The sequence below is a fragment of the Trichechus manatus genome, unplaced genomic scaffold (assembly GCF_000243295.1).
Source record: "Trichechus manatus latirostris isolate Lorelei unplaced genomic scaffold, TriManLat1.0 scaffold00044, whole genome shotgun sequence".
NCBI lineage: Eukaryota > Metazoa > Chordata > Mammalia > Sirenia > Trichechidae > Trichechus > Trichechus manatus.
This window is the reverse complement of record NW_004443980.1, coordinates 15,714,277-15,738,576: the sequence shown is the minus strand read 5'-3', so window position 1 is coordinate 15,738,576 and position 24,300 is coordinate 15,714,277. Positions and strand designations below refer to the sequence as shown.

At 44.1% G+C, this 24,300-nt stretch overlaps 1 protein-coding gene across 1 annotated transcript in view; it reads right to left on the bottom strand.

Moving 5' to 3' along the window:
* OLFM4 (olfactomedin 4) overlaps window positions 1-19,419 on the bottom strand; it is a 24,133-nt gene extending 4,714 nt beyond the window's left edge. The window contains exons 1-4 of the mRNA XM_004376626.2: window positions 19,246-19,419; window positions 12,678-12,830; window positions 6,518-6,730; window positions 5,168-5,324 (exon numbers count right to left, since the gene is read on the bottom strand). Coding sequence (XP_004376683.2) covers window positions 5,168-5,324; window positions 6,518-6,730; window positions 12,678-12,830; window positions 19,246-19,419 — 697 coding nt within the window. The remainder of the gene's footprint in view (window positions 1-5,167; window positions 5,325-6,517; window positions 6,731-12,677; window positions 12,831-19,245) is intronic.
* Window positions 19,420-24,300: the final 4,881 nt, after the last annotated feature.

Genomic DNA, 24,300 nt, shown 5'->3' with positions numbered 1-24,300 from the left:
GCCCACCGCTCAGCTAGTCCAGCCTGAGTCCCCAGCCCCAGCCCATCGCCCACCGCTCAGCTAGTCCAGCCTGAGTCCCCACCCTCAGCCCATCGCCCACCGCTCACCGAGTCCAGCCTGAGTCCCCAGCCTCAGCCCATCGCCCACTGCTCAGCTAGTCCGGCCTGAGTCCCCAGCCTCAGCCCATCTACCCTGAGCTGCTCCCTGCTCTCCCTTATCTCACATCCCTTCCCAAGCCCTTCCTTCATTTCCAGGCCTTAGAGACACTATATCCCCTTCCTGACCTAGTTCCCAGTCCAACTTTATGCTGCTGCTTGGACTACAACCCATTGCCCAGCCATGATCCAAGAATTCTAAAAGACCAATGACTCATTCTGCATTTGCTGGCGGAAGAGATACAGCATAGAACTGCCAGGAGCAAAAGTAACACTTGTAGCTACTTCATGAGCAAGGAAGCAAAGATAATTTGATGTTAATCAGGTTTGGTGGGTTGATGGAACTTTCTTGTCACCCCAGGAATCACAGGTGCACCCTTCTACTAGAGCATCTATGGAAGGCAGCCCAGTACAGTGAACATATCACCAGCTATGGGGTCAGACAGATTCCAGTTCAAATCCTGCCTCACTTACTAGCTATGTATCTTGCACAAGTTACTTAACCTCTCTGAGTCTCAGTTTCCTCGTGTTAAAACAAAGAATAATACTTATTCTGCAGGGTTATTAAGAAGAATAGAAAGAATAGAGAGACTTAGAGTTCCAGGGTGATGCAAATGTTTAACATGCTTGGCTGCTAAACAAAAGTTGGAGGTTCGAGTTCACCTAGAGTTGCCTCAGAAGAAAGACCTGGCAATCTACTTCTGAAAAATCAGCCATTGAAAACCCTATGGACAGCTCTACTCTGATACACACGGGGTCACCACGAGTCAGAGTCAACTCAACGGCAACCGATTAGTTAGTTATCATCATTATAATCACATCATGTTACAATTGGAGGTTTAGGTGACTATCTCCCTTGTTGAACAGTGGCTTCTAGAGGTTTCTTTACCCATCTTGGCTATGCCAGTACTCAGAACAGGGCTGGCCACACAGTGGCACCAAATTATGTTTGTGGAATAAAGAACTAAAAGACCAACCAAATCTCCTAAACCCAGCTTACCCTTATTTATAAAACACCAGCCCTGCGCCCTACTATGAATCTGAATTTTTCAGACTATTCACTCCACAGAACATCATGCAAGGAATCCTCTACTCAAGTATAGCCCTGGCTGGCAATCATCATGGAATTCATTAGATATTGCCACAAGATTCCAAAAATATCCTGGGAAGACATAACTAAAATGGGATTTTAAAATATTCTACCTTGACTTTTTAAAAGTATCGTGGTTAGTAGCATTAAACAAACAAAAGCCAAATGCCAAACAAAAGCCAAATACTGCAGAGGATCCGTAATCTTAGATCTGTCACCTGGGCAACTGAATTTTATCTGAGCCAAGAGGAGAATACTACAGACTTGTGAGAATTAGACAAAATGATCAGAACCATAAAATGATTAAGACTACACTGAATCTGAATTATGGGATATAGGCTCCTCAACATTCGCTCTTCTCTAGACTCAGGATTTTAGTGGGTCATTCTGTGCCTTTCATACCTCATTCAATCACCACCATTTACTAAGCGCCTACTATGTGCCAGCACAGAACCCAGCATCCCCAAGCCAAATGGTGATCGATCCCCGAGCATCCTCATCCCATTTTGCCTCATTTGGATCATGCAGTCATTTCGATTCAGGGAAAAACAGAGAGACTGAAGCCAATTGTTTTAAGTAAAAAAAAGTTAATGAGTAGAAGGCCAATTATTTTAGATTGGAAAGTTGTATGAAATGAAGCAGAAAAGGATGTCACTTGCAGCAAAACAAAAAATCAAGCACATTTTACTGAACCCTAAGTGCTGGTTCTAAGTACAAATGGGCCACAGGCTTAGCAAACTGCAGCTGCAAGGGAGGGGCCCCGAGAGCACAGAACGACTTTATAGCTGAGACTTGCATACAGTCTTTTTTGTTCTGTGCAACTCCACAGTGAAAAAAAGCAGACAGGCCAGATTTTAAAGTCCCATAATAGTGAGTAACTTTAATTAAAGTCTCCACAGGCTCACAACTTGGTGGTGCCTGGGGATTTTCCAATTCTGCATTAACAACCAGTCCAAACAGAAAGGGAGCAAGTGAGAGAAAGTGATTTAAAAACGTGACAAAAAGTCAGCTTAATATAAACATCATAAATATAATATGAACAAAGCTGGCGGAGGGCCAAGTGGCTTGGCAGGGATTCAGGAACAGCCAAGGTTGTGGGAAAGTGAAAGGAAATCTGGGTCCAATTTGCTCAGACAACACAGCTGGCCTGGGATGGTCCACAAAAGTCTAAGTGTGAGGACCTATAGGAAATTTCTTAGGGGAAAAAACAAAGAAATCTAACAAAAATAATTCAATAGACTCATTTGTTCTCCTCCCTGGATTCCAAAACCAGTTGGCACTGAGTCGACCCCGACTCATGGTGACCCCAAGTGTGTCAGAGTACAACTGTGCTCCATAGGATTTATATGGCTGATATTTTAGCAGTAAATTGCCAGGCCTTTCTTCTGAGGCACCTCTGGGTGGACTCGAACCTCCAACCTCTCAGTTACCAGCTGAGTGTGTTAACCATTTGCAACACCCAGGGACTCCAAGTAGTGTATTTTCTCCCTCACTAGGATGCCTAACACTCTGAGTCCGGAGACAGCCAGGGATTGAGGGTCCTTGTTTTGTAGCCCTGGCTCTGTGTGGGCACAGGAAGAACAGCATTCTTACCATCTAAGTCTCCTCCTCCATGACATGATGGGGCTGAGCTAGATGGCCCTGGATGCTCCTTCCTGCTCTAAAATTTCCTCATCCTAAGGGATACATAGAAATCTGTGCCAGAAAAAATCTATCTCATGAGGAAGATTTGCTGAGGTCCTAAAAGAAACTCTTGCTCAGGTATTATCAGGGGTTCTCATTGCTTCAGAGTCCCTGGGTGCTACAAATGGTTAAAGGCTCCGCTGCTAACTGAAAGGTTGGAGGTTCGAGTCCACCCAGAGGCACTTCAGAAGAAAAGCATGGCAATCTACTTCCAAAAACTCAGCCATTGAAAACCCTATGGAGCATGGTTCTACTCTGACACACATGGGGTCACCAGGAGTCAGAGCTGACACAGTGGCAACTGATACTGGCCAGTGCTTCGCCTCCAGTCCTCGAGGAGCCCCATGCGGCACAGCGGAACCAGCTCTCATTTCCAAAGCATGTGTCCACCCCGATCCCAGAACAAATTTAGCCTTGGTTTGTTCCAGAGGAGACAGCACACCTTTGTCCTAAATCGCCTCTGTATGTCATGCCGTGACAGATTCCCAATTGCAGTGGGAGGGGAAACGGGTCCCCTGAACAACACCAAGAGGCTTATGATTATGGCAGCAACTAATTCAAGCCTTGAAGAAACCAGCTACATTGACAAGGATCCAGAAATGCCTGGTCTAAAAGGAAACAGGTTGTGAGCAACAGGAATTAATAAAAATAACAAGGGCTGTATGCTTTGATGAAAAGATACAGTCCCTGTTCAGGCTGAGAGGCTCACACGACCTGCAGAGAAAGCATCCCTGTGATGACGATGTCCCGAAGAACAGGGCTGAACGCTGCGGCTGAGAAGCTGCCCCCAGCTCACCTGGAAGGCTGCATTCAGAGCTCAGGGACTTAGCACTGCTTTCGTTCACTGCAGCATTCTCACCTCAGCTTTCACCATTCATAACACTGTTGTTGTTGTTGTTACCTGCCTTTAAGTCGGCCCCCTACTCGTGGCGATCCCATGCACAACGGAACAAAACTCTGCCTGGTCCTGCACCATCCCATGACTGGTGGTGAACTGGACCATCGTGACCCATAGGGTTTTCACTGGCTGTTTTTCAGAAGTAGATTGCTAGGTCTTTCTTCCTAGATCTTCTTAGTCTGGAAGCTCCGCTGAAACCTGTTCAGCATCTTAGCAACACAAAAGCCTACAATGACAGACGGATGGTGGCTGCGCTTGAGGTGAACTGGCCGAAAATTGTACCCGTGTCTCCCACAGGGAGGGTAAGAATTCTATTGCTGGACCACCATAAATACCGAACGTAGGGCTCTGAGATTTCCAAGCATTGTCTCATTAATTCTCACAGCAACCCTGCAAGGGAGGTGCTATTATTGTCCCACATTACAAATGAGGAGATTCAAGATGGTGCCTGTGGTCACGTGGCTGTGGGCTTTCAGATTCCAAAGCCATGCTCTTGGACCCCTACACTGCACTGCCTCCATTCATGAGTGTCTGCACAGAGTGCCCACCTCTGTACTGCACTTAACCTGAGGATGATTCACTCATCATCCTGGCCTCATGCAGCTGAAATTAAATCTCTAAAGATCTGTTGGAGTCCTTGGGTGGTGCAAACGATTAACATATTCAGCTGCTAAGCAAAAGGTTGGAGGTTCCAGGCTACTCAGAGGTGCCTCAGAAGAAAGGTCTGGTGATCTGCTTCCAGAAAAATCAGACACTATCTCTGCCACTTGGGAACTCATAGTTCATGAGGGCCAGCAGAACACACCCACCAGTACCGATTTAGGGACCATTCCATTAATCCCCATCGAACTCCAGGACACAACACAGTAGGTGCTCAGTATGTGTTTAGGGGAAGAATAACGGAAAAATTAAAAAGGCAGAAGGAGAAAGGACAGGGGAGAAAGAAGGAAGAAAAATTCAAGGAATAAGCCTAGCTCACCAGATAAATAAACCAATCAGCCCTTTCTATCCACAGGAAAGGAGATGTCACAGAGGTGTTCACCTGGGCCTCTAGATAGCTCCTCTGTCACCATAGAGATGTGTTTCCTGTTATTAAATGCAAAGGGGGTATGTGCAACTTGTGCTTTTTGTTTTAAATCAGCTTATTGTTTGTGCTTTCCTCTGCGGGCCCCAGAACATGATAACATGTATACCTACAAGGTGAGATTTACAACACCTAAGAGTAACCCCAGCACGGCAAACACCCCATCCTTCCTTCACTATTGCTATCCCAAATCCCCTCCCCATCCCACTCTCAGCACCCTAGGAGCCCGGCTTAAGTGGTGAAAATGTCCCGCTTACCCGGAGAGGGAGGAGGGACAGCAGGGGCGTCTTCCCGTTTGGAGGCCGTGCACTCCTTCAGCTTCTTCTTGAGCGCCGCGATTTCTCGGCGAACAGCAAGGATGTTGTTTTTGTCTAGTGTCTCGAGCTTCTGCACCAGGACAGTCAGATTCCATATCTAAGGAAATAAAAGTTCAGAGCGATTTTATATTATTGTGCAGTATCTTTCATAAGCATTCCAGGGGTGAATTTGTCATTTAGTGAAACATTGCCAGCGAATACACCAGAGATTCTCCTGAACGGTTTCATTTGGAAGAATACATTTTATGGTTTAGTGTGAACGCCTGTCAGAGCTCAGGCAGATGTGTGCGTGAAAGATTTGAACAGCTTTAATAACAGAGTGCAGGCTCATTCTAAGCATCCACAAATGTCCAGTAAAGTTCGTTTCTAATAGTCTTCCCCTATAAATTCGTGTTTACTGGTGTTGTATTATAATTAAGTTTCTAACGAATGTTGAGGGTCAGAGAAAACTTAAATGTTAAAATATGTAACCAGAATTCTCAATTATAGCCTACGTCATGACTGAGCTATTAAGTTCTCATTGGCATCAATTACACAACCATCACATTAATGTGATAGTCTTTATCCACGGATCTCAAAGGGTTTCACCAAAACATACTCCCAAGAAATCCCTTGAAAGAGGGTTTCAAGTATTTGGAGAATGGTTCAAAGAGGTATCACGGATTAGATGATCTTTCAAAAGGAGAAACAGACCTAGCAAGTCCACAATCAGGTGAATTGTCGGTTTCTAGAAAAAGTCTCTCATTAGGATAAATCCAGAGCAGAGAAGGTCCCTGAATTGTCTTGGCCATGAATGGTTCTTCAGACTAAGTCATCTCCTTTCTAGAGAAGTTAAAAGGCCATTTGGTTCTGAAAGGCCACCTGCTCCTCAGTCCCTGGTGGTGCAAACGGTTAATGCACTCAGCCGCTAACCAAAAACTGGGAGGTTTGAGTCCACCCAGAGGTGCCTCAGAAGAAAGGCCTGGCGGTCTACTTCTGAAACATCAGCCATTGAAAACTCTAAGGAGTGCAGTTCTATTCTGATACACATGGGGTCGCCATGAGTCAGAATCAACTTGACAGCAACTGGTGTGGTATGGTATGGTCCTCAGTCAACATGTTCCCAATGTGTTTAACTTACTATTCAAAGACAGGCGTTCATCCATAGCAGAGCACGGGATATGGCATGTGGTCATGAGGGAATTCAGAATGAGAAGTCAGAAGATGGAGATTAATACCCCTGTCCTAGCACTTGCTCAGTCACAGAAGACAATTAATGATTAATATACTGAGAAGTGAATTCGTCCTTACCTCCACTTCCAGTTGGTCAACAATTTCTGAGCTTCCAACGAAACTCTCCTTCAGCTGGATGATCAGCTTCTCCATCTCCTTCACTTCCATCTTGATAAGCTCAAAGTCCAGTTCAGTGTAAGAAATGGAATCCTTTTCCATGATCTCTATTTGGACAGTTAGGTTCAAGAGCTTCTTTTCATATATGCTGATTAGTTCAGTATACTCCTTTACCTAAAGGGAATCAACACGCTCAAGTCAGTTCCCAGAGTAATCCCAGAGTCTTTCTCCACTACCAGGCCCTTGGGGACTAGTTCATTCTTGTCAATCATCTTTTTGTAAAGAAAAGGATCAAAAAAAAATTCAATTACCCAAACATGAAGTAAAAAGAACATATTACTACCATTTGAGGCGGGGAAGGGGGAAGAGGTGGATTTTGCTTTCCAATCATCATTTGCAAGTATGTTTTAACCTCCATTTTCATGTTGGAAGACATAAGCTCACCGAACTAAACCACCTTGAATCAGAGTCTCGTGCCCTCCCTCCTCCCCCACACACTGTAAATCAAGGTTTCTCACCCTCAGCACTATTGACATTTTGGGCTAGATTGTTCTTTCTTGTTGGCGGCTGTCCTGTGCGTTGTAGGATGGTTAGCAGCACCCGTGGCTTCCCAGTGGTGACAACCAAAACTGTCTCCAGACATTGCTAAAGGTCCCCTGGGGACAAAATCTCACCCCTACCCCCCATTTAGAACCATTGCTCTAAATCTAAGTATTTCCTGGAAGAGAGGGAAATGCACTAAGTAGAATTCCTTCTTTGATCACCACCACATCCGGTGAATTTTCAGCCCCTTCGCCTTTTACAAAGTAGCAATAAAGACCCAACTCACCGCACAATATGTGAGTGTATGTGCAACCATACAGTGCTCATTTCATTAAGTATGCCTACATTTATTCCAGGAACTGATTATTGCAATCAGACCTTTAAATTACACATTTGTTGCATATATTTGAATGTCTGATCATTAAGTTAAAATATTTCCAAAAATTCCCTTGGTAGTTTAGTGTATAATTGGAATCTCCAAATGGATATTTCAATAAACACAGTTGGTGGTGCTCTCTGTATCTGATCTCTAACAGAAATGCTGTGGCTTTTTTTTTAAAGGACCTGCTCATTAAAAGTTGCTGGTTTTACATTCTTTCCAAAAATTTGAACATAAGTGATACTTTTCCCCCAACTGCACTAATGTCAAGTAGCTGATCCACCATGCCAGGATGAATTCACAGCCAGATGTTGGCCTCTAATCCTTCTAATACAAAGGCAGCCCTAACTTCTGTCATTTTAGCCCTTCCACTTAACCCCACCGTGCAAATTAGAGTAGACTCACAGGCCACAGACCTAAAGGGCTAGGGCTTCAGGCAAAGAGGATTTTAATGAAAGTTGAAAATGCAGCCCTTGGCGCTAGTATATCTCCTCAGGCAACTGATGCTCAGTGCCATCAGAGGTACCATCACTCAGAGGCTGAGAAGGCTGGTGACATTTTGGTGGGTAAGTAAGTAAATATATACATACATATATATATAATCTAACAAGCCCTCCTCAAAAGCACAAACATAGATATAAGGTGGCCGGGTTTCAATTGCTACAAAAATCAGGCACAAAATCTTGCCTGTGATAAAAACTAAAGTGCCAAAAGCATTGCAGAAATGAAAGTCTGAGAAATGAAAATGCTTGCTGGCACTGGGCCTCGCCAGCTCTTGGAACAAATGAAACACCCTCCCTTTTCCTGGAACATTTTGATGGCACATCACAGCTGTTGTTCTACAAAAAAATGAGTGATTCAAGCATCATCTCTGCTAAATAAAATGTGGCTCTTCCAGAGTATCATTGAATGCCAAGTCATCAGCTGGAATTTGCCACCTATAAGAATGTGTGGTATGCCTGTCTTATTTCAGCCGAAATGAAGCGTCTCTAAAGAGTCGTTGGAGTCACTGGGTGGTACAAACAAACAGTTAAAGCGCTCAGCTGCTAACCCAAAGGTTGATGGTTTAAGTCCACCCAGGGGTACCTCAGAAGAAAGGCTGGAGATCTGCTTCTGAGAAATCAGCCACTGAAAACCCTATGAAGCATGGTTCTACTTGACAGCAACTGGTTGAAAGGTCTGTTTGGGAAAAAGCTTGAAATTCTTTCCAGCTGACATTTAAAGGAAAGCTCAGTGACATTCAGGAACTCTGGAATCATCCGTGAAGTTGTGGAGGCGAGAGGGAGCTTGAGAATGGGCCAAAAAGACTTCACAGTGTGAACCGTATTGATTTAAGCAGATTATTAGTTTAAATCCATCCCATGTATGGGTCTGTGGCGCTGAGGCAGAGTGGACAATTCTGAGAACGCCCTAGCTCTCTCTGGGTAGTGCGCCCTCAGCAGAGGCAGCCCAGCTTCCCGGGGATGTGGAGGAAGAATATGGGTCTAACCCTGAGGGAACACATCTCTGTATCGACCTATTCATCATGAAGCTCCTTGTGAGTAAAAGTTCCAGTGCTGGAAGATTAGAAGACTCATCTCTGCTTGCTTTCAAACCACCAGCCTAACATTCAGAGCTTCCATTTTAGTTTGTTCATTAGGCACTTACTATGTCATTGATGAATTCTAAGAATCGAAGCTCGTTTGGGGGTTTGTTCTTGTGGTGGTGGTTGTTCCTTTGAATAAATGTGACCTTGAAATAAATAAGAGTGTAGTGTAGCTGGCTATTGAACTAAAGAATTAGTCTGGCTCATGTTTCTGCCAATCCTTCAAATCTGTGATTATAACTACGGCCAGATTACTTGAAATACGTAAATGTACTTCATAACATACTGTCATGTTCAATATATCTTTAAAAATAAATACAGCAAGGTTAAGTGAGCCTGAAGTAATCAACAAAACATATGAAAACGATGGGGAAAGCAATGTGCGTGGTGAAAGGGCACAGTATTTTGGAGCTAGACTAACTGGGCTCACATCTGCATTTAGTGCTTAGTGGGCAAGTCACTGAATTTCTCTAAGTCTTAGTCTCCCTCTGTAAACTGGGGGTGATGCTATCAAGCTTGTGAGATTATTGTGAAGACTAGAGATAGTGTACATTAGGTGCCTATCATAATTGTTGCTGTTAGTTGCCATTGAGTCAATTCAGAATCATGGAGACCCCGTGTGTGCAGAGTAGAACAGCTCCACAGGGTTTTCAGGACTATGATCTTTCAGAAGCAGATCACCAGGCCTGTCCTCCAAGGAGCGTCTGGGTGGGTTTGAACCACCAACTTTTCAGCTAGTGAGTGCTTAACCATTTGCACCACCCAAGACTCCTGCCTAACATAATAGATACCCCATAAACTACAACAATGATGAACAGTGATTTCAATGATTTTCAATCTGACTTTAGTTTATTACATTTCACTGCACAAAACAGTTGCTCAATCAATGTTGTGCGTTTCCATTGCCTAAATGTCTCCCAGGCTGCCTCACCCTTCTCATGCATGAGGACCTATTAGCAAATGTGTCATATTAAATAACCTGCCCCAAAGACCATACGTCTCCAGGGAAAGAGAAAACCCTGGCTTTTGTGCAGTCCCCTTTCTAAGTATAGTCATGAGAGGACAGATCATAAACAATAGAAAAGTATAAAATGCTTTCAGCATCTTATGCAGAGGCAGCTCCCTGTCTTCTCTGTGTACTGACAGGTAATGAATCAACATAAAGCACTCAGAAACCTTTCCTACTGGCCTACCCAAAACCAGCATTCCCCAGGGCATCGAGATAAATGGTGATTTCCAAGGCAACCTGGGGACAGCTATAATAATTCACCTGGAAATCCAAAAGCCCTCCACTGAAGAGATAACTTTGGCTTTGAAGGCATCACTGACCTACTGCATCTCTTCTTGGGGCTGCTCTGGATGATAACAGCATGGCCAAGAGAAACAAGAACTGGGATGATTCCAAAGACACGAATGTGCGTCTGCCTTAACCAGCCAGGAGACGTATGACCTTGGGCAAGTCTGTTTACCTTTGTGAACCTCAGTTTTCCCATGTCTAACATGGGAGGGACAACACCTGGCCTATCTTGCCTTCTTGGGTTGCTTGAAAATAGAATAGAATCGGAAGCCTTTGGAAAAGCACACACGGAAGCTATGACAATGATGATTGCTATTATAACCAGTCACACCAAATCTATTCTGAAATCTAAGCTGGCAGGCCAATTTCTTTCTCAGGCCTGAACCGCAAGTTGTTCCAGAAGCAGCTACTGACACCTTGAACTAAAACGTTTTCCCCCTCCTTTACGCTTCTTCCCTGCCAATTATTAGCAAGGCAGATGCCACCTGGCTCCCTTACAGGATTGGAATTAAATGTCCCATAGTCACAAACCTGCCAAGCTATATAAGAGTCCTGGTGGCACAGTGATTAAGTGCTTGGCTGCTAACCGAAAGGTTGGTGGTTTGAACCCACCAGCCACTCCAAGGGAGAAAGATGTGGCAGCCCACTCCTGTAAAGATTTACGTCCTTGGAAACCCTATGGGATAGTTCTACCCTGTCCTGTAGGGTCACTATGAGTCGGAATCGACCCAATGGCAGTGAGTTATGCCAAGTTACATGCTCCCCCTGGAGCAGCATGGGGTTTCAAACAGCTCTTCAAACTCCTGCCAGCAAAGAATGCAGGCAAACCAGGAGCTTCCGCGATTTCAAAGCAAATGACTCTAACTGAAAAGATCTTTACCTAGAATTTTCCTCCACTTGTTATGTTTTTATGCATAACTTCTCATCTGTACTTGATTATGCTAGAATAAGGCTATGAATATTAATGGTTGGAATTTATAATTTAGTGCTGCGCCTTTTCTGCTGATTAATTCAAGGGCATTTTACTTCGTAAGAAGCTTGGTTCCTGGAGTAGTCAAACACACTTTCCTGGACACTCACCTAAACTTAGAATATTTATCTACCAATTTAGGTTGAAAGCAGGGTCTCAGCCTCACAATAATTTTTGTCTTAAAGGATAACTGTGTTGGACATTGAGGTGGCTCAGCTTAAATTTCTCAGGAACAACTTATTTTGAATCTTGCAGTAAAGCCAGAGCTCCTTGCAAATTAATGGAGTTGTATTAAATAATGCATAATGTGATTATAGCCTTGCTTGGACTTCACCTGTGCACAAAATGGGAGCTTTTCTAATTGATTTTTACTTGGCTGAGAAGGTCAAAGGGGTCAAAACTGGAATACCAAGTCACATTGCACCAGCCAGCTCAGAGAAAGTTAAGCCGTCTAGGTTAACTTCAGCTGGCTGGAGACAAGCAGGTAATCAGAGCGTTGAGTCGTGGTTTTTACCAAAGCCGAGTGGCCAATAAGTCAAATTCAAATTCCTAGGGTAGCGTTCAATTTTGGTCTAATGCTAGACATGACTATACAGTGCTCTTGCAGAGACAATAGAAGGTAACCACCAAGAAAGAGAGAGCGGGCTAGAAGGAAGGAGGCAACTTGGAAAGAGAATACGAGAGGAAGAAATGGAAAAGAGGGAAGGAGGGAAGGAAGAAAAGAAGGAGAATATTTGGGGGAGTGGAGGGGGAGAAGCAGCCATGCAAAAGTAAGATAAAATGGAAAAGTCAGGGGGAAAAAAAAAATTAAAGGAAGGGAAAGAAAGACCGGGAGGGATGGACAAGAAAAGGATTGAGGCAAGGAGAGAAATAAGAAATAAAAGGCGGACTGGGAATGGGAAGAAAAGGTAAAAGAGAAGGAAGGTGAAATTGGACACAGAGAGGGTAGGGGAGAGGAAATAAATGAAAGCAAAGCTGGAGGAAAAACCAACAAACAGGCAAAAAGAAACAACAACACACATACAAGCAATCGCAGGGTTGAGGTTTGCAGGGAGAATTTGAGGCTCTTTTTAAATGGCATGAGCACCGTGATAGTGAAGTGAGTTTATCCACAGCGTGAATAATCTCGATCCCATTTTCTCCCTGTGTTCTCATTTTCCCTGCCATCAAGAACTCGATACAGGTACTGTAAAGTAAATGCGAAGGCTGCCACAGGATACAAACGTGCTGCCTTTGGTGCGAGTGAAGAGTGGCTGCTTATAAAGTCCCGGGGCGAAAAGGTGCTTTGTTTGGTTTGTTCGTTTTTATCAAGATAATGTTTGAAGAGGAAAAAAAGAAAATGCTTACTTTAGAAAGCTCTGTCTGGAACTTCTCAGTGAGAGAGCGAGCTGTGAATTCCAACTGCTCCATTTTCTCCACGGGAAAGGTGGTATCTGGCAGGAGAACGGAGCACTGGCAGGTCCCGTGGTCATCTATGGAGCCGGTGAAATTGGAAAACGGCTGCAAATGAAAATAAGTTCAGCATCAATGATAAGCTGGAGAATGAGCTTTTTGGCAACTGGAGTGACAGAAATTGCTTATCGAGAGAGTGCTTGTCGTTGTGGTTGTAAGCCGCCGTCGAGCAGGCCCCCACTCATGGCAACTCCAGGCACAACAGACCAAAACACTGCGTGGTCCCGTGCCGTGCCCATGATCAGCTACAGATGAGACCTTTGTGATCTATTGAACTTTCACTGGCTCATGTTTGGAAGTAGATTGCCAGGCCCTCCCTCCTAGTCTGTCTTGGTCTGAAAGCTCTGCTGAAACCTGTTCAGCATCATAGCAACACACACACAACCATTGGTGGTGCCTGGGCATAAGGGGCATTGTCTGGGAATCGAACCCTACTCTCCCGCATGGAAGGCGAAAATTCTTCCACCAAACCACCACTGCCTCCAAGAGAGTGCTTGGAGGCAAGCAAGTGGAGCTCAGTACATAAATGAAAACGCAAAATGCTTTTCACATGCTTTCACAGGTGGTAACCACACATAGTATTTAGCCACATCTCCACCTGTTGGACCACACAACTATGTCAGCAGCCTTTACTTAAAGGAAAATCCTTCATTCTTGAGGAATCTTAAAAGAAATTATACTATTTCTCTGTATGGTGGCATAAACAGTTATGCATCGACTGCTAATCAGAAGGCTGGCAGTTCAAACCTACCCAGTGGCTCCACAGGAGAAAGACCTGGCAATCTGCTTCCGGAAAGATTACAGGCTAGAAAACCCTACAGGGCAGTTCTACTCTGTCACATGGGGTTGCTATGAGTCAGAACCAACTTGATGGCACTTAATAATAACAACAACATGGAAGGAAAGAATAATAAAGAAGCCCCTCATTTACCCCAAGACCAGAAGAACTAGATGGTGCCCAGTTACCACTACCCACTGTTCTGATCAGGGTCACAATAAACGGACCCTAATATATCAGGAGAAAAATGAGGACCAGAACTCAAATTCTTAAGACGTACAGACTTACTGGACCAGTTGAGACTAGAGGACTCCCTGAGATTATCGCCCTAAGATACTCTTTAAACCCTGAACCGAAACTATCCCCTGAGGTCACCTTTTAGTGAAATAAAAGATTGGCACACAAAATAAAGGATGTTACCCATGAGTACGATGCTCCATTTAAAAAACCATCTATATGAGACCAAAAGGTCAACAATTACTCTAAAGCAAAGATGAGAAGAAAAGAGGGCAAGGAAACTAGAGTACTGGAAATGGAACAACCAGAATGCAATTAAAGAGAATGTTGACACATTGTGAAAAATATAACTAATGTCACTAAATAATTTGTGTAGAAATTGTTAAATGGGAACCGAACTTGCTGTGTAAACTTTCACCAAAATAAACAATAAAATATAAAAAAATAGAAAAGAAAAGAAAGAAGCAATTAGAGTTCTAGGTTTGAATTTCAACTCAACCACTCACTAGACATGAACCTCCTTAGGTCTCAGTTTTTTTTGCCTATAAAATAAAGAAAACCTACTTCACAGCTCGTCCTGAGGATTAAATGAGTAATGTGAGCCAAGTCCGTGGCACATGGTAGGTGCTCAGTAAATATTATTTTCCCTTTCCTTCTACTTACTCATTTTCCTCACCTTTAGCCCAACCCCATCCCAATTTCTCTCAACAGAAAAAAGGAAAACATCAAGGGTGTGAGTAACAAGGAAAATATACAATGCAAATTGCTATCCAGTCTTCACCTGGGAAATTATATAATTAATATCCTACACCATGAAAAGGGTAGAAACAAACCAGCCATTCGTCAGAAACTGAACAATGTATGAGTTTGAAGGTTTTTGTGCAAATTTTTTTTAAGTAAAAATTTTCCAGTTTACCACTGGCAGAAAAGCCATTTCAAAATATTTGATGTTCTTTTAAGATATTCAGGCTCACATTTTGGTGCCGCTGCATATTTTAAAATGACAGGTTGGAAAGATCCTGTTTTTCTTTGTCCACTTTGAACTTCCCCAAGGGGATCCCGGTACAATTAACTTTTTTTTTTTTTTTTTTTTTACTACTATTGTTTATAGAGTAACTCTTGGCAGCCAACTGGCTGTACCTTTCAATGATCTCATCTGATAGCCAGCCCATACCTCACCCTGTGGGACTTCAGCCTGACGGGTGTCTTTGTGAGGCTACCAAGGGGACAGCAATGGTTTACAGAATTTGAAGAGACTCAGACCACACCTTTCAAAGTTCAGGAGGCCAGCTGGCTGCAGCTGAAGTTGTATGCTCTATGATACCAACCTCCATGACTCCTGAACAAGCTGGAACTAGATGCTTCCATACAGCTGTCACTGAGTCAATTCCAACTCATGCAACCCCATGTGTGTCACAGTAGAACTGTGCTCCATAGGGTTTTCAATGGCTGTGATCTTTTAGAAGTAGATCTCCAGGACTTTCTTTTGAGGCACCTCTGGATAGGTTCGAACTACCAACCTTTCAGTTAGTAACTTAGCCCTTAACCATTTGCTCCACCCAGGAATTCCTAGAAGCTTTTGTAGTCAAGACTTATTCTATCAGTGACCTCTGAGCCAATTCAAGCTTTTGGCAATTAGGCTGCTTTTTAATTTAACCTAAACTTCAAGATGAGCAGAAAGAAAAAAATATGTTTGTACCCAAAACACTCTATTCCAGGTAAATTCTTGACATTGGCCTCAATTTTCCTTTCCAATCACACCCCACACTCGCAGTAATTGGAAGTAAGGAAAGATACAAATAGATTTATGCTGAACCCAGAGAGGGGAATGGGGAAGGGTCTTGGCCAGAGATAAGGACTGGAGAAGATATGTGAGAGTCTGTCAGAGAGGTCGGCTTCCCTTGGAACCAGCTGTATCACTCCCTCTGAAGACAGAAAGACTCCAGCTCAAGCATACCAACGCTTTTACAGGAGGGGCCAACATGTCATGGACTTTCGAAGAAACAGCTTATTATAATAACTGCCTGGCAAAAAAATAAATAAATAAAAGTTTTCATTGCATTTTGACAAGCGGAGGTTAATTAGCTGCACAAGACAGAGCTGGGCCATTCTTAGTGAGAGTTCTCTGAAAAGCTCTGTCAACTCAAAAAAACAGTGGTATCATCAAGCAGTCTCTAGACAATCAACTAGGAACCACTAGCTAACAACTTTTCGTCCTGAAATTCACCTGAAAGGCAGGCAAATAATTATGAGCCCTGCTGACAGCCATTCCACCAGCTTCTATTGAACATCTCTGTTCCAACGCCGTGGACTCCCAGGCTTCCATCCTGCTTATCATCCGCCTAGTGTGCTCAGCTGACATCAAAATGGTCCATAAGTTTGATCAGTGTCTCCAATTAGAGATATTTCTGCTCCTCACATTCAAAGACAATGAAGCTGATGGTGATGGGTCGCGCTCTGCGGTGAATGCTTAAACTCTGCGTGAGCATAACGCCAGCAATGGGAGACAAAAACAAGTGCCTGTCCCCTTGGCCCACAGAAGGATATGTGATCCGCCCTTGTTGAGGGCAAACCGTGTCCTCAAAAAAACACTCTACACTGGCAGGTTCACACGCACTCGGCGTGCATTCAATTAACATTTACTGACGTCTACAGCATGGCAGGCTCTCGCATTTGGCAGACGAACAAGAGCCGGTTACCAGGTGAATCAGACCCATAGTCATTATGAAAGCCCTAATATGTTTTCCCAAAGGCCCCTTAGCCTGATGACAAAAGCGTACGACTCACAGTCTGTCTTGCGGTTACAACTATGCCAGTTGCTGTGCAGGGCGAGGCATTTAGCCTTCTCTCTGTCCCAAAATGAGGACGCCGATAGCGGCCTCCTCTTTGGAGGGTGACATCTGAAGCATGGAGAGTGCTCTGAGTGCCACAGCAGAAAGTGCGACTCACATTTGTGATTTAAGGTTGCAATTGGCTCTAATTAGCAGCCAAGCCTAAGTGTCTGCAAAGATTCAAGGCATAAAATAATGGTACTCAACATTTTCAAAGTACAGAAAATGATACGTTTGGAACTTGCTCAATGACAGTTATAAAAGGGTTTCCACCACTTTCTAAAGGGCTCATCAAGCTGACAGCCAGCCCCAGAAAATTGGGTTTATAGTAGAAGTGACACCTAGTCTGCTATAAAAAAGAAGTTGGAATTGTGATACTGGCTCACCAAAGAAGATAAGCAAACTAGGAAGGAAATTAAAACCTCTAAGCACAATTTAACTACCACTTCTTAGCTTCTTTTAAATGCTTTTCTCCTTACCAGCCAATAGGCACTTTTGATTTCTCTGTTTCTTGACCTATATTTTATTTTGTGTTATTTTAGCCGATGGCCTTACCCAAGTGCTGGTTTCTGACTGGTGATGAAGGTTAAGTTTCTTTATAATTATTATTGCTAATCTGCACTTTAAAAAAAAAAAAAAGTTAACCAATTCTAGTCATTCCCAGAAATCACTTACTATCATTGAAAATAATGTATCTGATTTCTGGCTACAAAGAATTCTTGTGCGTATTTACGATTCTCAAACCTTTCTCCTTTTAAAAACAAGCAATTTTTCATCTCTACTCCTTAGAAATACAGAAAGCTGCACATAGAGAGATGGTGAAGGGCATGGACTAAGTTTGAGCTCCACTACTTGCCAGCTTAGTAACTTTAGGCCAATGACTTAACCTCTCTAAGCATCAGTTTGCACATCGCTAAAATGGGACTGTCCATTTTACCTAAGCTCTCAGGGTTAAATAAGATAATATCTACTTAACATTGTCCTAACATTTATTAGGCACTCAATGAGCACTGTTGCTGTGGTTTCTATCTGGGACCTCACCAAACCATGTTTTAATCAACACCAAATCTTCACTGTGGCTGTATCCCGGTAAAACCAACCAAACCCGTTGCCGTCGAGTCGATTCCGACTCATAGCAACCCTATAGGACAGAGTAGAACTGTCCCATACGGTTTCCAAGGAGCACCAGGTGGATTCAAACTGCCAATCTTTTGGTTAGCAGCCGTAGCTCTTACCCACTACGCCACCAGGGTTTCCATATCCTGGTAGTGAAAATAAAAAAAAAAAAGAAATAAGCAAAAGCCTTTTTAACCCTCTTCCCCTATCCGCCCTCACATTCAAACATTGTCATGTAAGCAGCTACCTGACCTGTGAGTGAAGGCCACAGAGGAGTAGAGGGCTGAGATTTGGAGGAGCTGAGACTCCCCACTCCAAGTTACCCCTGAGCAAGGGAAGGCTACGGGCTCCTGCAGAAAGACCCAGAGCTGATGTGCACAAATGTGAAGTGAGTAACTGCTTCTTGTCCCCTAACCTATCACCCCCTCCATGCATATTCCCATTTCCTTAAAGGAGACCCAAAGAGAGACTGATCCCCCAGGAACAGGGTTCTCACTAAGCCTTCTAGTTATGTAGCCTAGCTGGACCAGTTCCTTTATAAAGGATGTTTTTTTATTTTGTTTGTTTGTTTGTTGTTTTGAACTGAAAATGACCCTAAAGGTTCCCTTATGGAAAAATAGAAGAGTTCACACTTCAGGACAACGTCTACTTTCCTGTTGATATTATCGTGTGCCCTGGAGTTGATTCTGACTCATAGTGACCCTGTAGGACAGAGCAGAACTGCCCCCATATGGTTTCCTAAGCTGTGAGCGCCACCATGTGACAGAGTAGAACTACCCCATAGGGTTTCCTAGGCTGTAATCTTTACAGAAGCATGTGACCAGGTCTTTTCCCACCCAGGGAGCAAACTGCCAACCTTTAGGTTAGCAGCCTAGCTGCTTGACCACTGCGATACCAGGACGAATAACTCCTCCCACCACTGTTGTCACAGATCTCTGCTTACGAACAGAGAAACTGTGAGGACTCCAACTTCCTGACATGGGCTCTCACTCCCTAGAGGGCTGTGCTTACTGACTCAGGGTCCCAGCTGGGTGGCGAGTCCATTAATCCCACAACTTTTCTGGAGCACCTCCTGGAAGGCCTCCTTCCCTAACAGTTCTCATCCTGGACTACATGTGAGAATCACTTGGGGAAAGCTTTCAAAAAAAAATACCTGTTTTCTTTGTTGTTGTTGTTGTTGTTTTTTTAATCTGTGGAAGATGGAGGCTGGGATATCACAAGTCCCTCACACTATGCCTAGCCAAGGTTAAGAACCTCTTTAACAGGTAGATTCTTCCCTGAAAGCCCCCAGCTGGAGAACCAAGATGTCGTCTCTCTTCCTAACAATTTAATTATTTCACCCAGGTTTTAATTCATTTTCAGGGCACCTACAGTTAATTAACAAAAGGAGTCATATATCTTTTAGAATGCCCACATCTATCCATCCATGAAATTATATTCATAGTCCCAAAAAGCGGGAGGAAGGGAATGAAGGCAGCTGGTTCAGTTTCCACGGCCTCACCTGGTACCTGGAGTCAGGACCACCGCCAGGCTGGAGGATGCCAGAGCTGGAGCTGGAGTCACCTGCTGAACTGGAGCCAGGGCTGGGGGTTATGGACCTGTAAAACTCCATATCCCCTGCAGCTGGGCCGACGAGGAATAGGAGGCCCAGCAAGGAGAGGACGTATGGCCTCATCTTGTCCCTTTGGTTGGAGCTACTGGCTTCTGCACAGAGCCCAGGGCCTTCTTATAATCCCCAGTGGGGATTTCTCCATGACCAGTCTACAGGAAAGAGGAAGTGGCTAGGGGGCACTTGGGCACCGCAGAAGGCTCAGAACACCCAGGAACTTGAGTCACGTCCACACATGGTCACTGGCCCCACTCTGTGAGCTGCCCTTACATACAGGTATCTCCTGCCAAATATTAACTCAAGAGAGCCCACCTACATTTTCAAGGCCCAATATCTGGTTTCCAACATGGTACTTCCTTGAAGGAGACCAAATCAAAGTAGTCTTTGTGGCCAAGAGAGAGCTGAGGCCCCAGAAGGAAAGCCAACCATCAGTCCTTTGCCTGGATGCCACTTGCAGTTATTCTCACCCATTTTACTGAATGCAGCTTTCCAGAGAAAGTATTGGGAACTCGCTTTGAGGGGTGAGGGGCTATCTGAATCTACCCTCTTCAGCTCCTATTGCCTGGGTGTCTCTGATCACTCCCTTGCAGTATCTGCTTCTAGCAAAGTTCTCTCAACAATCCCACTCTGAGGGAGAGACTGGCACCATTTTACTCCCCATGAAAATCCAGATAGAACTCTACACTACCACTGTCTGCTTGACCTAGCAGAAAGAATCCAAACAAATAAGTGATTCCCAGATGAGCCAGAGCCCACTTCCCAGAGCCAGGAAGTGGCTCCAGATCCAGTTAAGAAGGTTCCCACACTGAGCAGTTTCTCTGCCTGACCTCGGTGCCCCAGAGCCTTTTGTGAGCTGGCCAGGCCTTCAAGAGCTCAAGGCTTACTCTTCCTGACACTGAGAACTAGGGGTGCTGTTCTCCTGGCCCTGGGCTTCAGGTTCCATTTGCACCTCTCCAACATTTCACGCACCTTTGTAACACATGTAGAGTGAAAAAAGTGTTGGTCTGAAAATTAAAAACCAGCTCTGTCAATCATTAGCTGGTGGCCTTGGGCAAGTCACTTAGCCCCTCTACCCCTGCCCCACCCCAAGACGCCTTCTCTCGGGGCTACTTTGAAGACCTCGTTTGAAAGGTTCTTTCACAGCTTTATCTCAGGGGCTCCACAAACTCTCAGAATAACCACTGTTCAAAACAGAGTGAGAAACAGAGTCCGAAACCCGGGGGTACACAATTTGATACTCATGTGTTTAAGAAAAGACAGAGAAGAGGCAGACAGAAAATATACCAATGGATTAACAGAGAGTGAGAGTTGGAGGCTAGATGTGGGGAGGAAGGACAGGTCTCTTTTCAGTGTACTCAAGGCACACTGGGGCTGCATCCCTGGTCCAGTGTCCCATACTGCTCCTGACTCGGCAGGGTGAGTGGACACCCCACCTAGACCAGCCTCCCCACCTAGACCAGCCTCCCCAGCTTTAGGCTCCACACTATCCCAGCCATCCAGGCTGTCTTTGCTACCTGCACTCATCTCCCACATTGAAACACACCTCTCCAGACAATCAAGCCTTCAAGCCACTCGCAGCACCTTCTCAGACCAATATAACACCCGTATTCATACGTATGGAAACCCCGGTGGTGTAGTGGTTAAGTGCTACAGCTGCTAACCAAAAGGTCAGCAGTTTCAATCCACCAGGCGCCCCTTGGAAACCCTATGGGGCAGTTCTACTCTTTCCTGTAGGGTTGCTATGAGTCGGAATCGACTGAACGGCAACAAGTTTGGTTTTTCGGTTTTTATTCACATGTATGTGGTGCTTAGAGCCAGTTAGAGGAGGCCCAGAAAGCACAGGAACATCCCCACAGAAGCTTTCTGGAGACAAGAGAGTCCACCTACATTATGTGCTCCAAAGGCGGTCTGTATGTGGTGAAAATTGAGGTCAGGGATGGGTGGCCCATTGCCAGCTGTTAGGAGGTTGGAGGGAGTGTATTTTGAAGCCCCATCCCTCAAATTCTGCCCTATGTAGGACTGTCAGATTTAGCAAATAAAAATATAGGATGCCCACTTCGATTTGAATTTCAGATAAACAGCAATTTTTTTTTACTATAAGTATGCCCCAAATATTGCATGAGATATGCTAAAAAAATTATTTGTTTTCTGAAATTCTAATTGAACTGGGTGTCCTGTATATTATTACCTGGCAACCTTACTGTTGAAGGCTGCTGCTCCACCTGGGTAGAGACTTTTGGGGCAGGATGTGGACCATGGAACCCAAGTCAAGTTCACTGTCTCCTATGGGAAGCAACTCAGCCTTGGCCTCCTTGGCCCCATGTTCTAACCACTTACCAACCCAGTCCAAAACAGGGAAAATGCAGGGCATGATTTGCCTTTTCTAGCCCAAGAAGATACTAATCCTAAGTCTTCACTGTCTACTACCGTTGTGTGAGAATGAGAATTGGGTATACTGAATCCCCATTATTCTGAGCTTCAATGCTATGAATATCAATGCGGAGAGAAGAGCTTTTCTCTACCTCTCATCACAATTCCCCTCTTCCTCCTGATGCCCTCCAAAGCAAAAGCCAAAATCTCTTCTCATTTGCTGGTAGCCTCTGCCTGTGGTTATAATGAACCTTCCTTGTCCTTTTATTCAAGGAGCTTGTTGGTTCCCTTGTCAGAATGAAAAATCTCATTAACAATGGTAGCCCGTAGTCATGACGACCTTCAGGGGCATCTATGGTCCATCATTTAGAGGACCCCTTACCAGAGGGGTTACATTCCTGCAGGAACGGGGCAAGAGTTCTCCCAAACACAAATGTGCCTTAGCCAGGAAAAAGCCTCCACCCCATTGTGCTTGTGGGCTGCTTTGTTCGTGTATGCCTCTCCATCATTTCCAGAATAAAACTTTAATCTATTTGGTAGCCTCAAATGCACAAAAGCATTGGTGATGCCTCAGTAATGAGATTATTAATAATAATCTGCAAATACTTCTGCCTAAGAAACAACAGCCCTCCAGGTCATTTGACAGCCTCAGAGGCAGCAGAAAATTATCAATGCTGCAAAGGAAACAGTGTATTATTTATAAAAATTTGTTCAGACGTTGGGCTCCCCCCACAGTAAGGGGTCACTGAAATTCACTTAAGTAATTCAGCATTCCTCACTGACAGCTTGAAGGAAAGTTACTGTTTATGTACTTCATTATGGGAACTCCCTAAAGCTGTGCTTCTTGAACAGTTGCAACACACAGGGTAGATATCCATATAGATACGGCCTTAATTTAATCCTCCCCATCATTAAAAATCAAGGCCAAACATACTGTGGCGCCTTGAGAAGAGAATGTCTGTAGAGTATCTGGTGAATACAGGAACAATAAAGGCTGTGTTTAGTCTATGGACCAACAATAGAGGCTGTGTTGCATGACCCTTTTCATGTCACTTAACTGTCCCCAATAACCCTCCAATCTCTATTAGCAATATCAGTAACCACGTGTAAAAATAATGATCAAATGACACCATTCATTCACCCCAGAAAGTGATCCCTCATATAACAAAGTATATTAGGCCCTACTCTGTGCAAAGTACTGTATCAGGTCCAATGAAGAGTTATAAAGAAAGAAGAAAGCATAATTTTTGCTATTGAAAATGTCTAATTACTTCAGTGAGACAGGCCACTTCAGGGAATATACTAGGAATAAAAACAACAAATTGAACACAAACCAATTACACGAATACTGAGGAAGGACTGGATTGACTATAGTGACCCAGCCTGAGTTGGTTAATGTGGGAAGACTTTGTCAGGTGGTCAACTTCCTTAGGATGGAGACAATGATCTCGTCAGCTTCGAATTTCCAGTGCTGAGCCCAGGGCTTGGCACTTGGTGTCCAATAGATGTCTGCAGACTAAAGGAATGTACTTAATAAATGTGTGAATGAATGGATAAATTGATTCAAAAAGAATTGTGAAGGGAACTCAAATTATTATTGGAGAAAATATGAAATTTTTAAATTAACATTGTAGAAAAGGGAGGGAGTCAAAAAACACAGGCAACTCAAATTCTCTCCGGGGCCATGAATACACCCATACCCCTGCAAACTCATGCAACCAACCTCTGCAGCTCTTCTTAGATCAGAGTCCCTCAAGTTGTTTCTCAGCCAGATCCAAGCTCCCAAATCAACATTCTAATTCCCTAAACATATCCTTTATCAGGAATAACCTAGATCTAGCTACCCTATCGTGGTTTAGAAGATTCAGATTTTAGAATTATGGTATTTTCAACCAAGTATTTATGTTTTCAGTCTGCAGCATTGTTGACAGAACACAGAACTGAGTTAGTAAAAAGCACAACCAGTGGAAACCACTGCAAAGTTCTGTGCAAATGCTGAAAAGCGACAACAAAAAATATTGAAAGGTTGTCGTTGTTAGGTGTTGGTGAGTTGATTCTGACTCATAGTGACCCTACAGGACAGAGTAGAACTGCTCCATAGGGTTTTCTAGGCTATAATCTTTACGGGAGCAGATCTCTAGGTCTTTTCTCCCGTGGAGCCACTGGTAAATGAGCCACAACAGTGCTCAGAAGTATATCCCTCAGAAATGTCAGTGTAGAGTCAGGAAACACCCCACCAGCACCACGAGGGATGGACGGACTCAGAAGAGACCAAACCTCACGCTTATCTCTAGAGTTCACCAGATGGATTCTCTGCACAGAGACCTAGGACCAGGTACTGCCCCCTATATTCCTCTTGCTGTCTCCCCACCACTGCATTAAGGCATGCCCCTTTTCACCCCTACACCAACACCTAGGTTTTCCACACCCTTGTATGTTGTAAATTGCCCAGTCATCCCTGAAAGGCCAGGTGAGTTGGTTGTTCCAACCAGAGATGAAAGTTCCCCGTTCTTGCTTATCGGCTCAATTGCTCAAGTCTCTGCTTGCCTCACATCCAAACCACCTGAGTTAAAATAC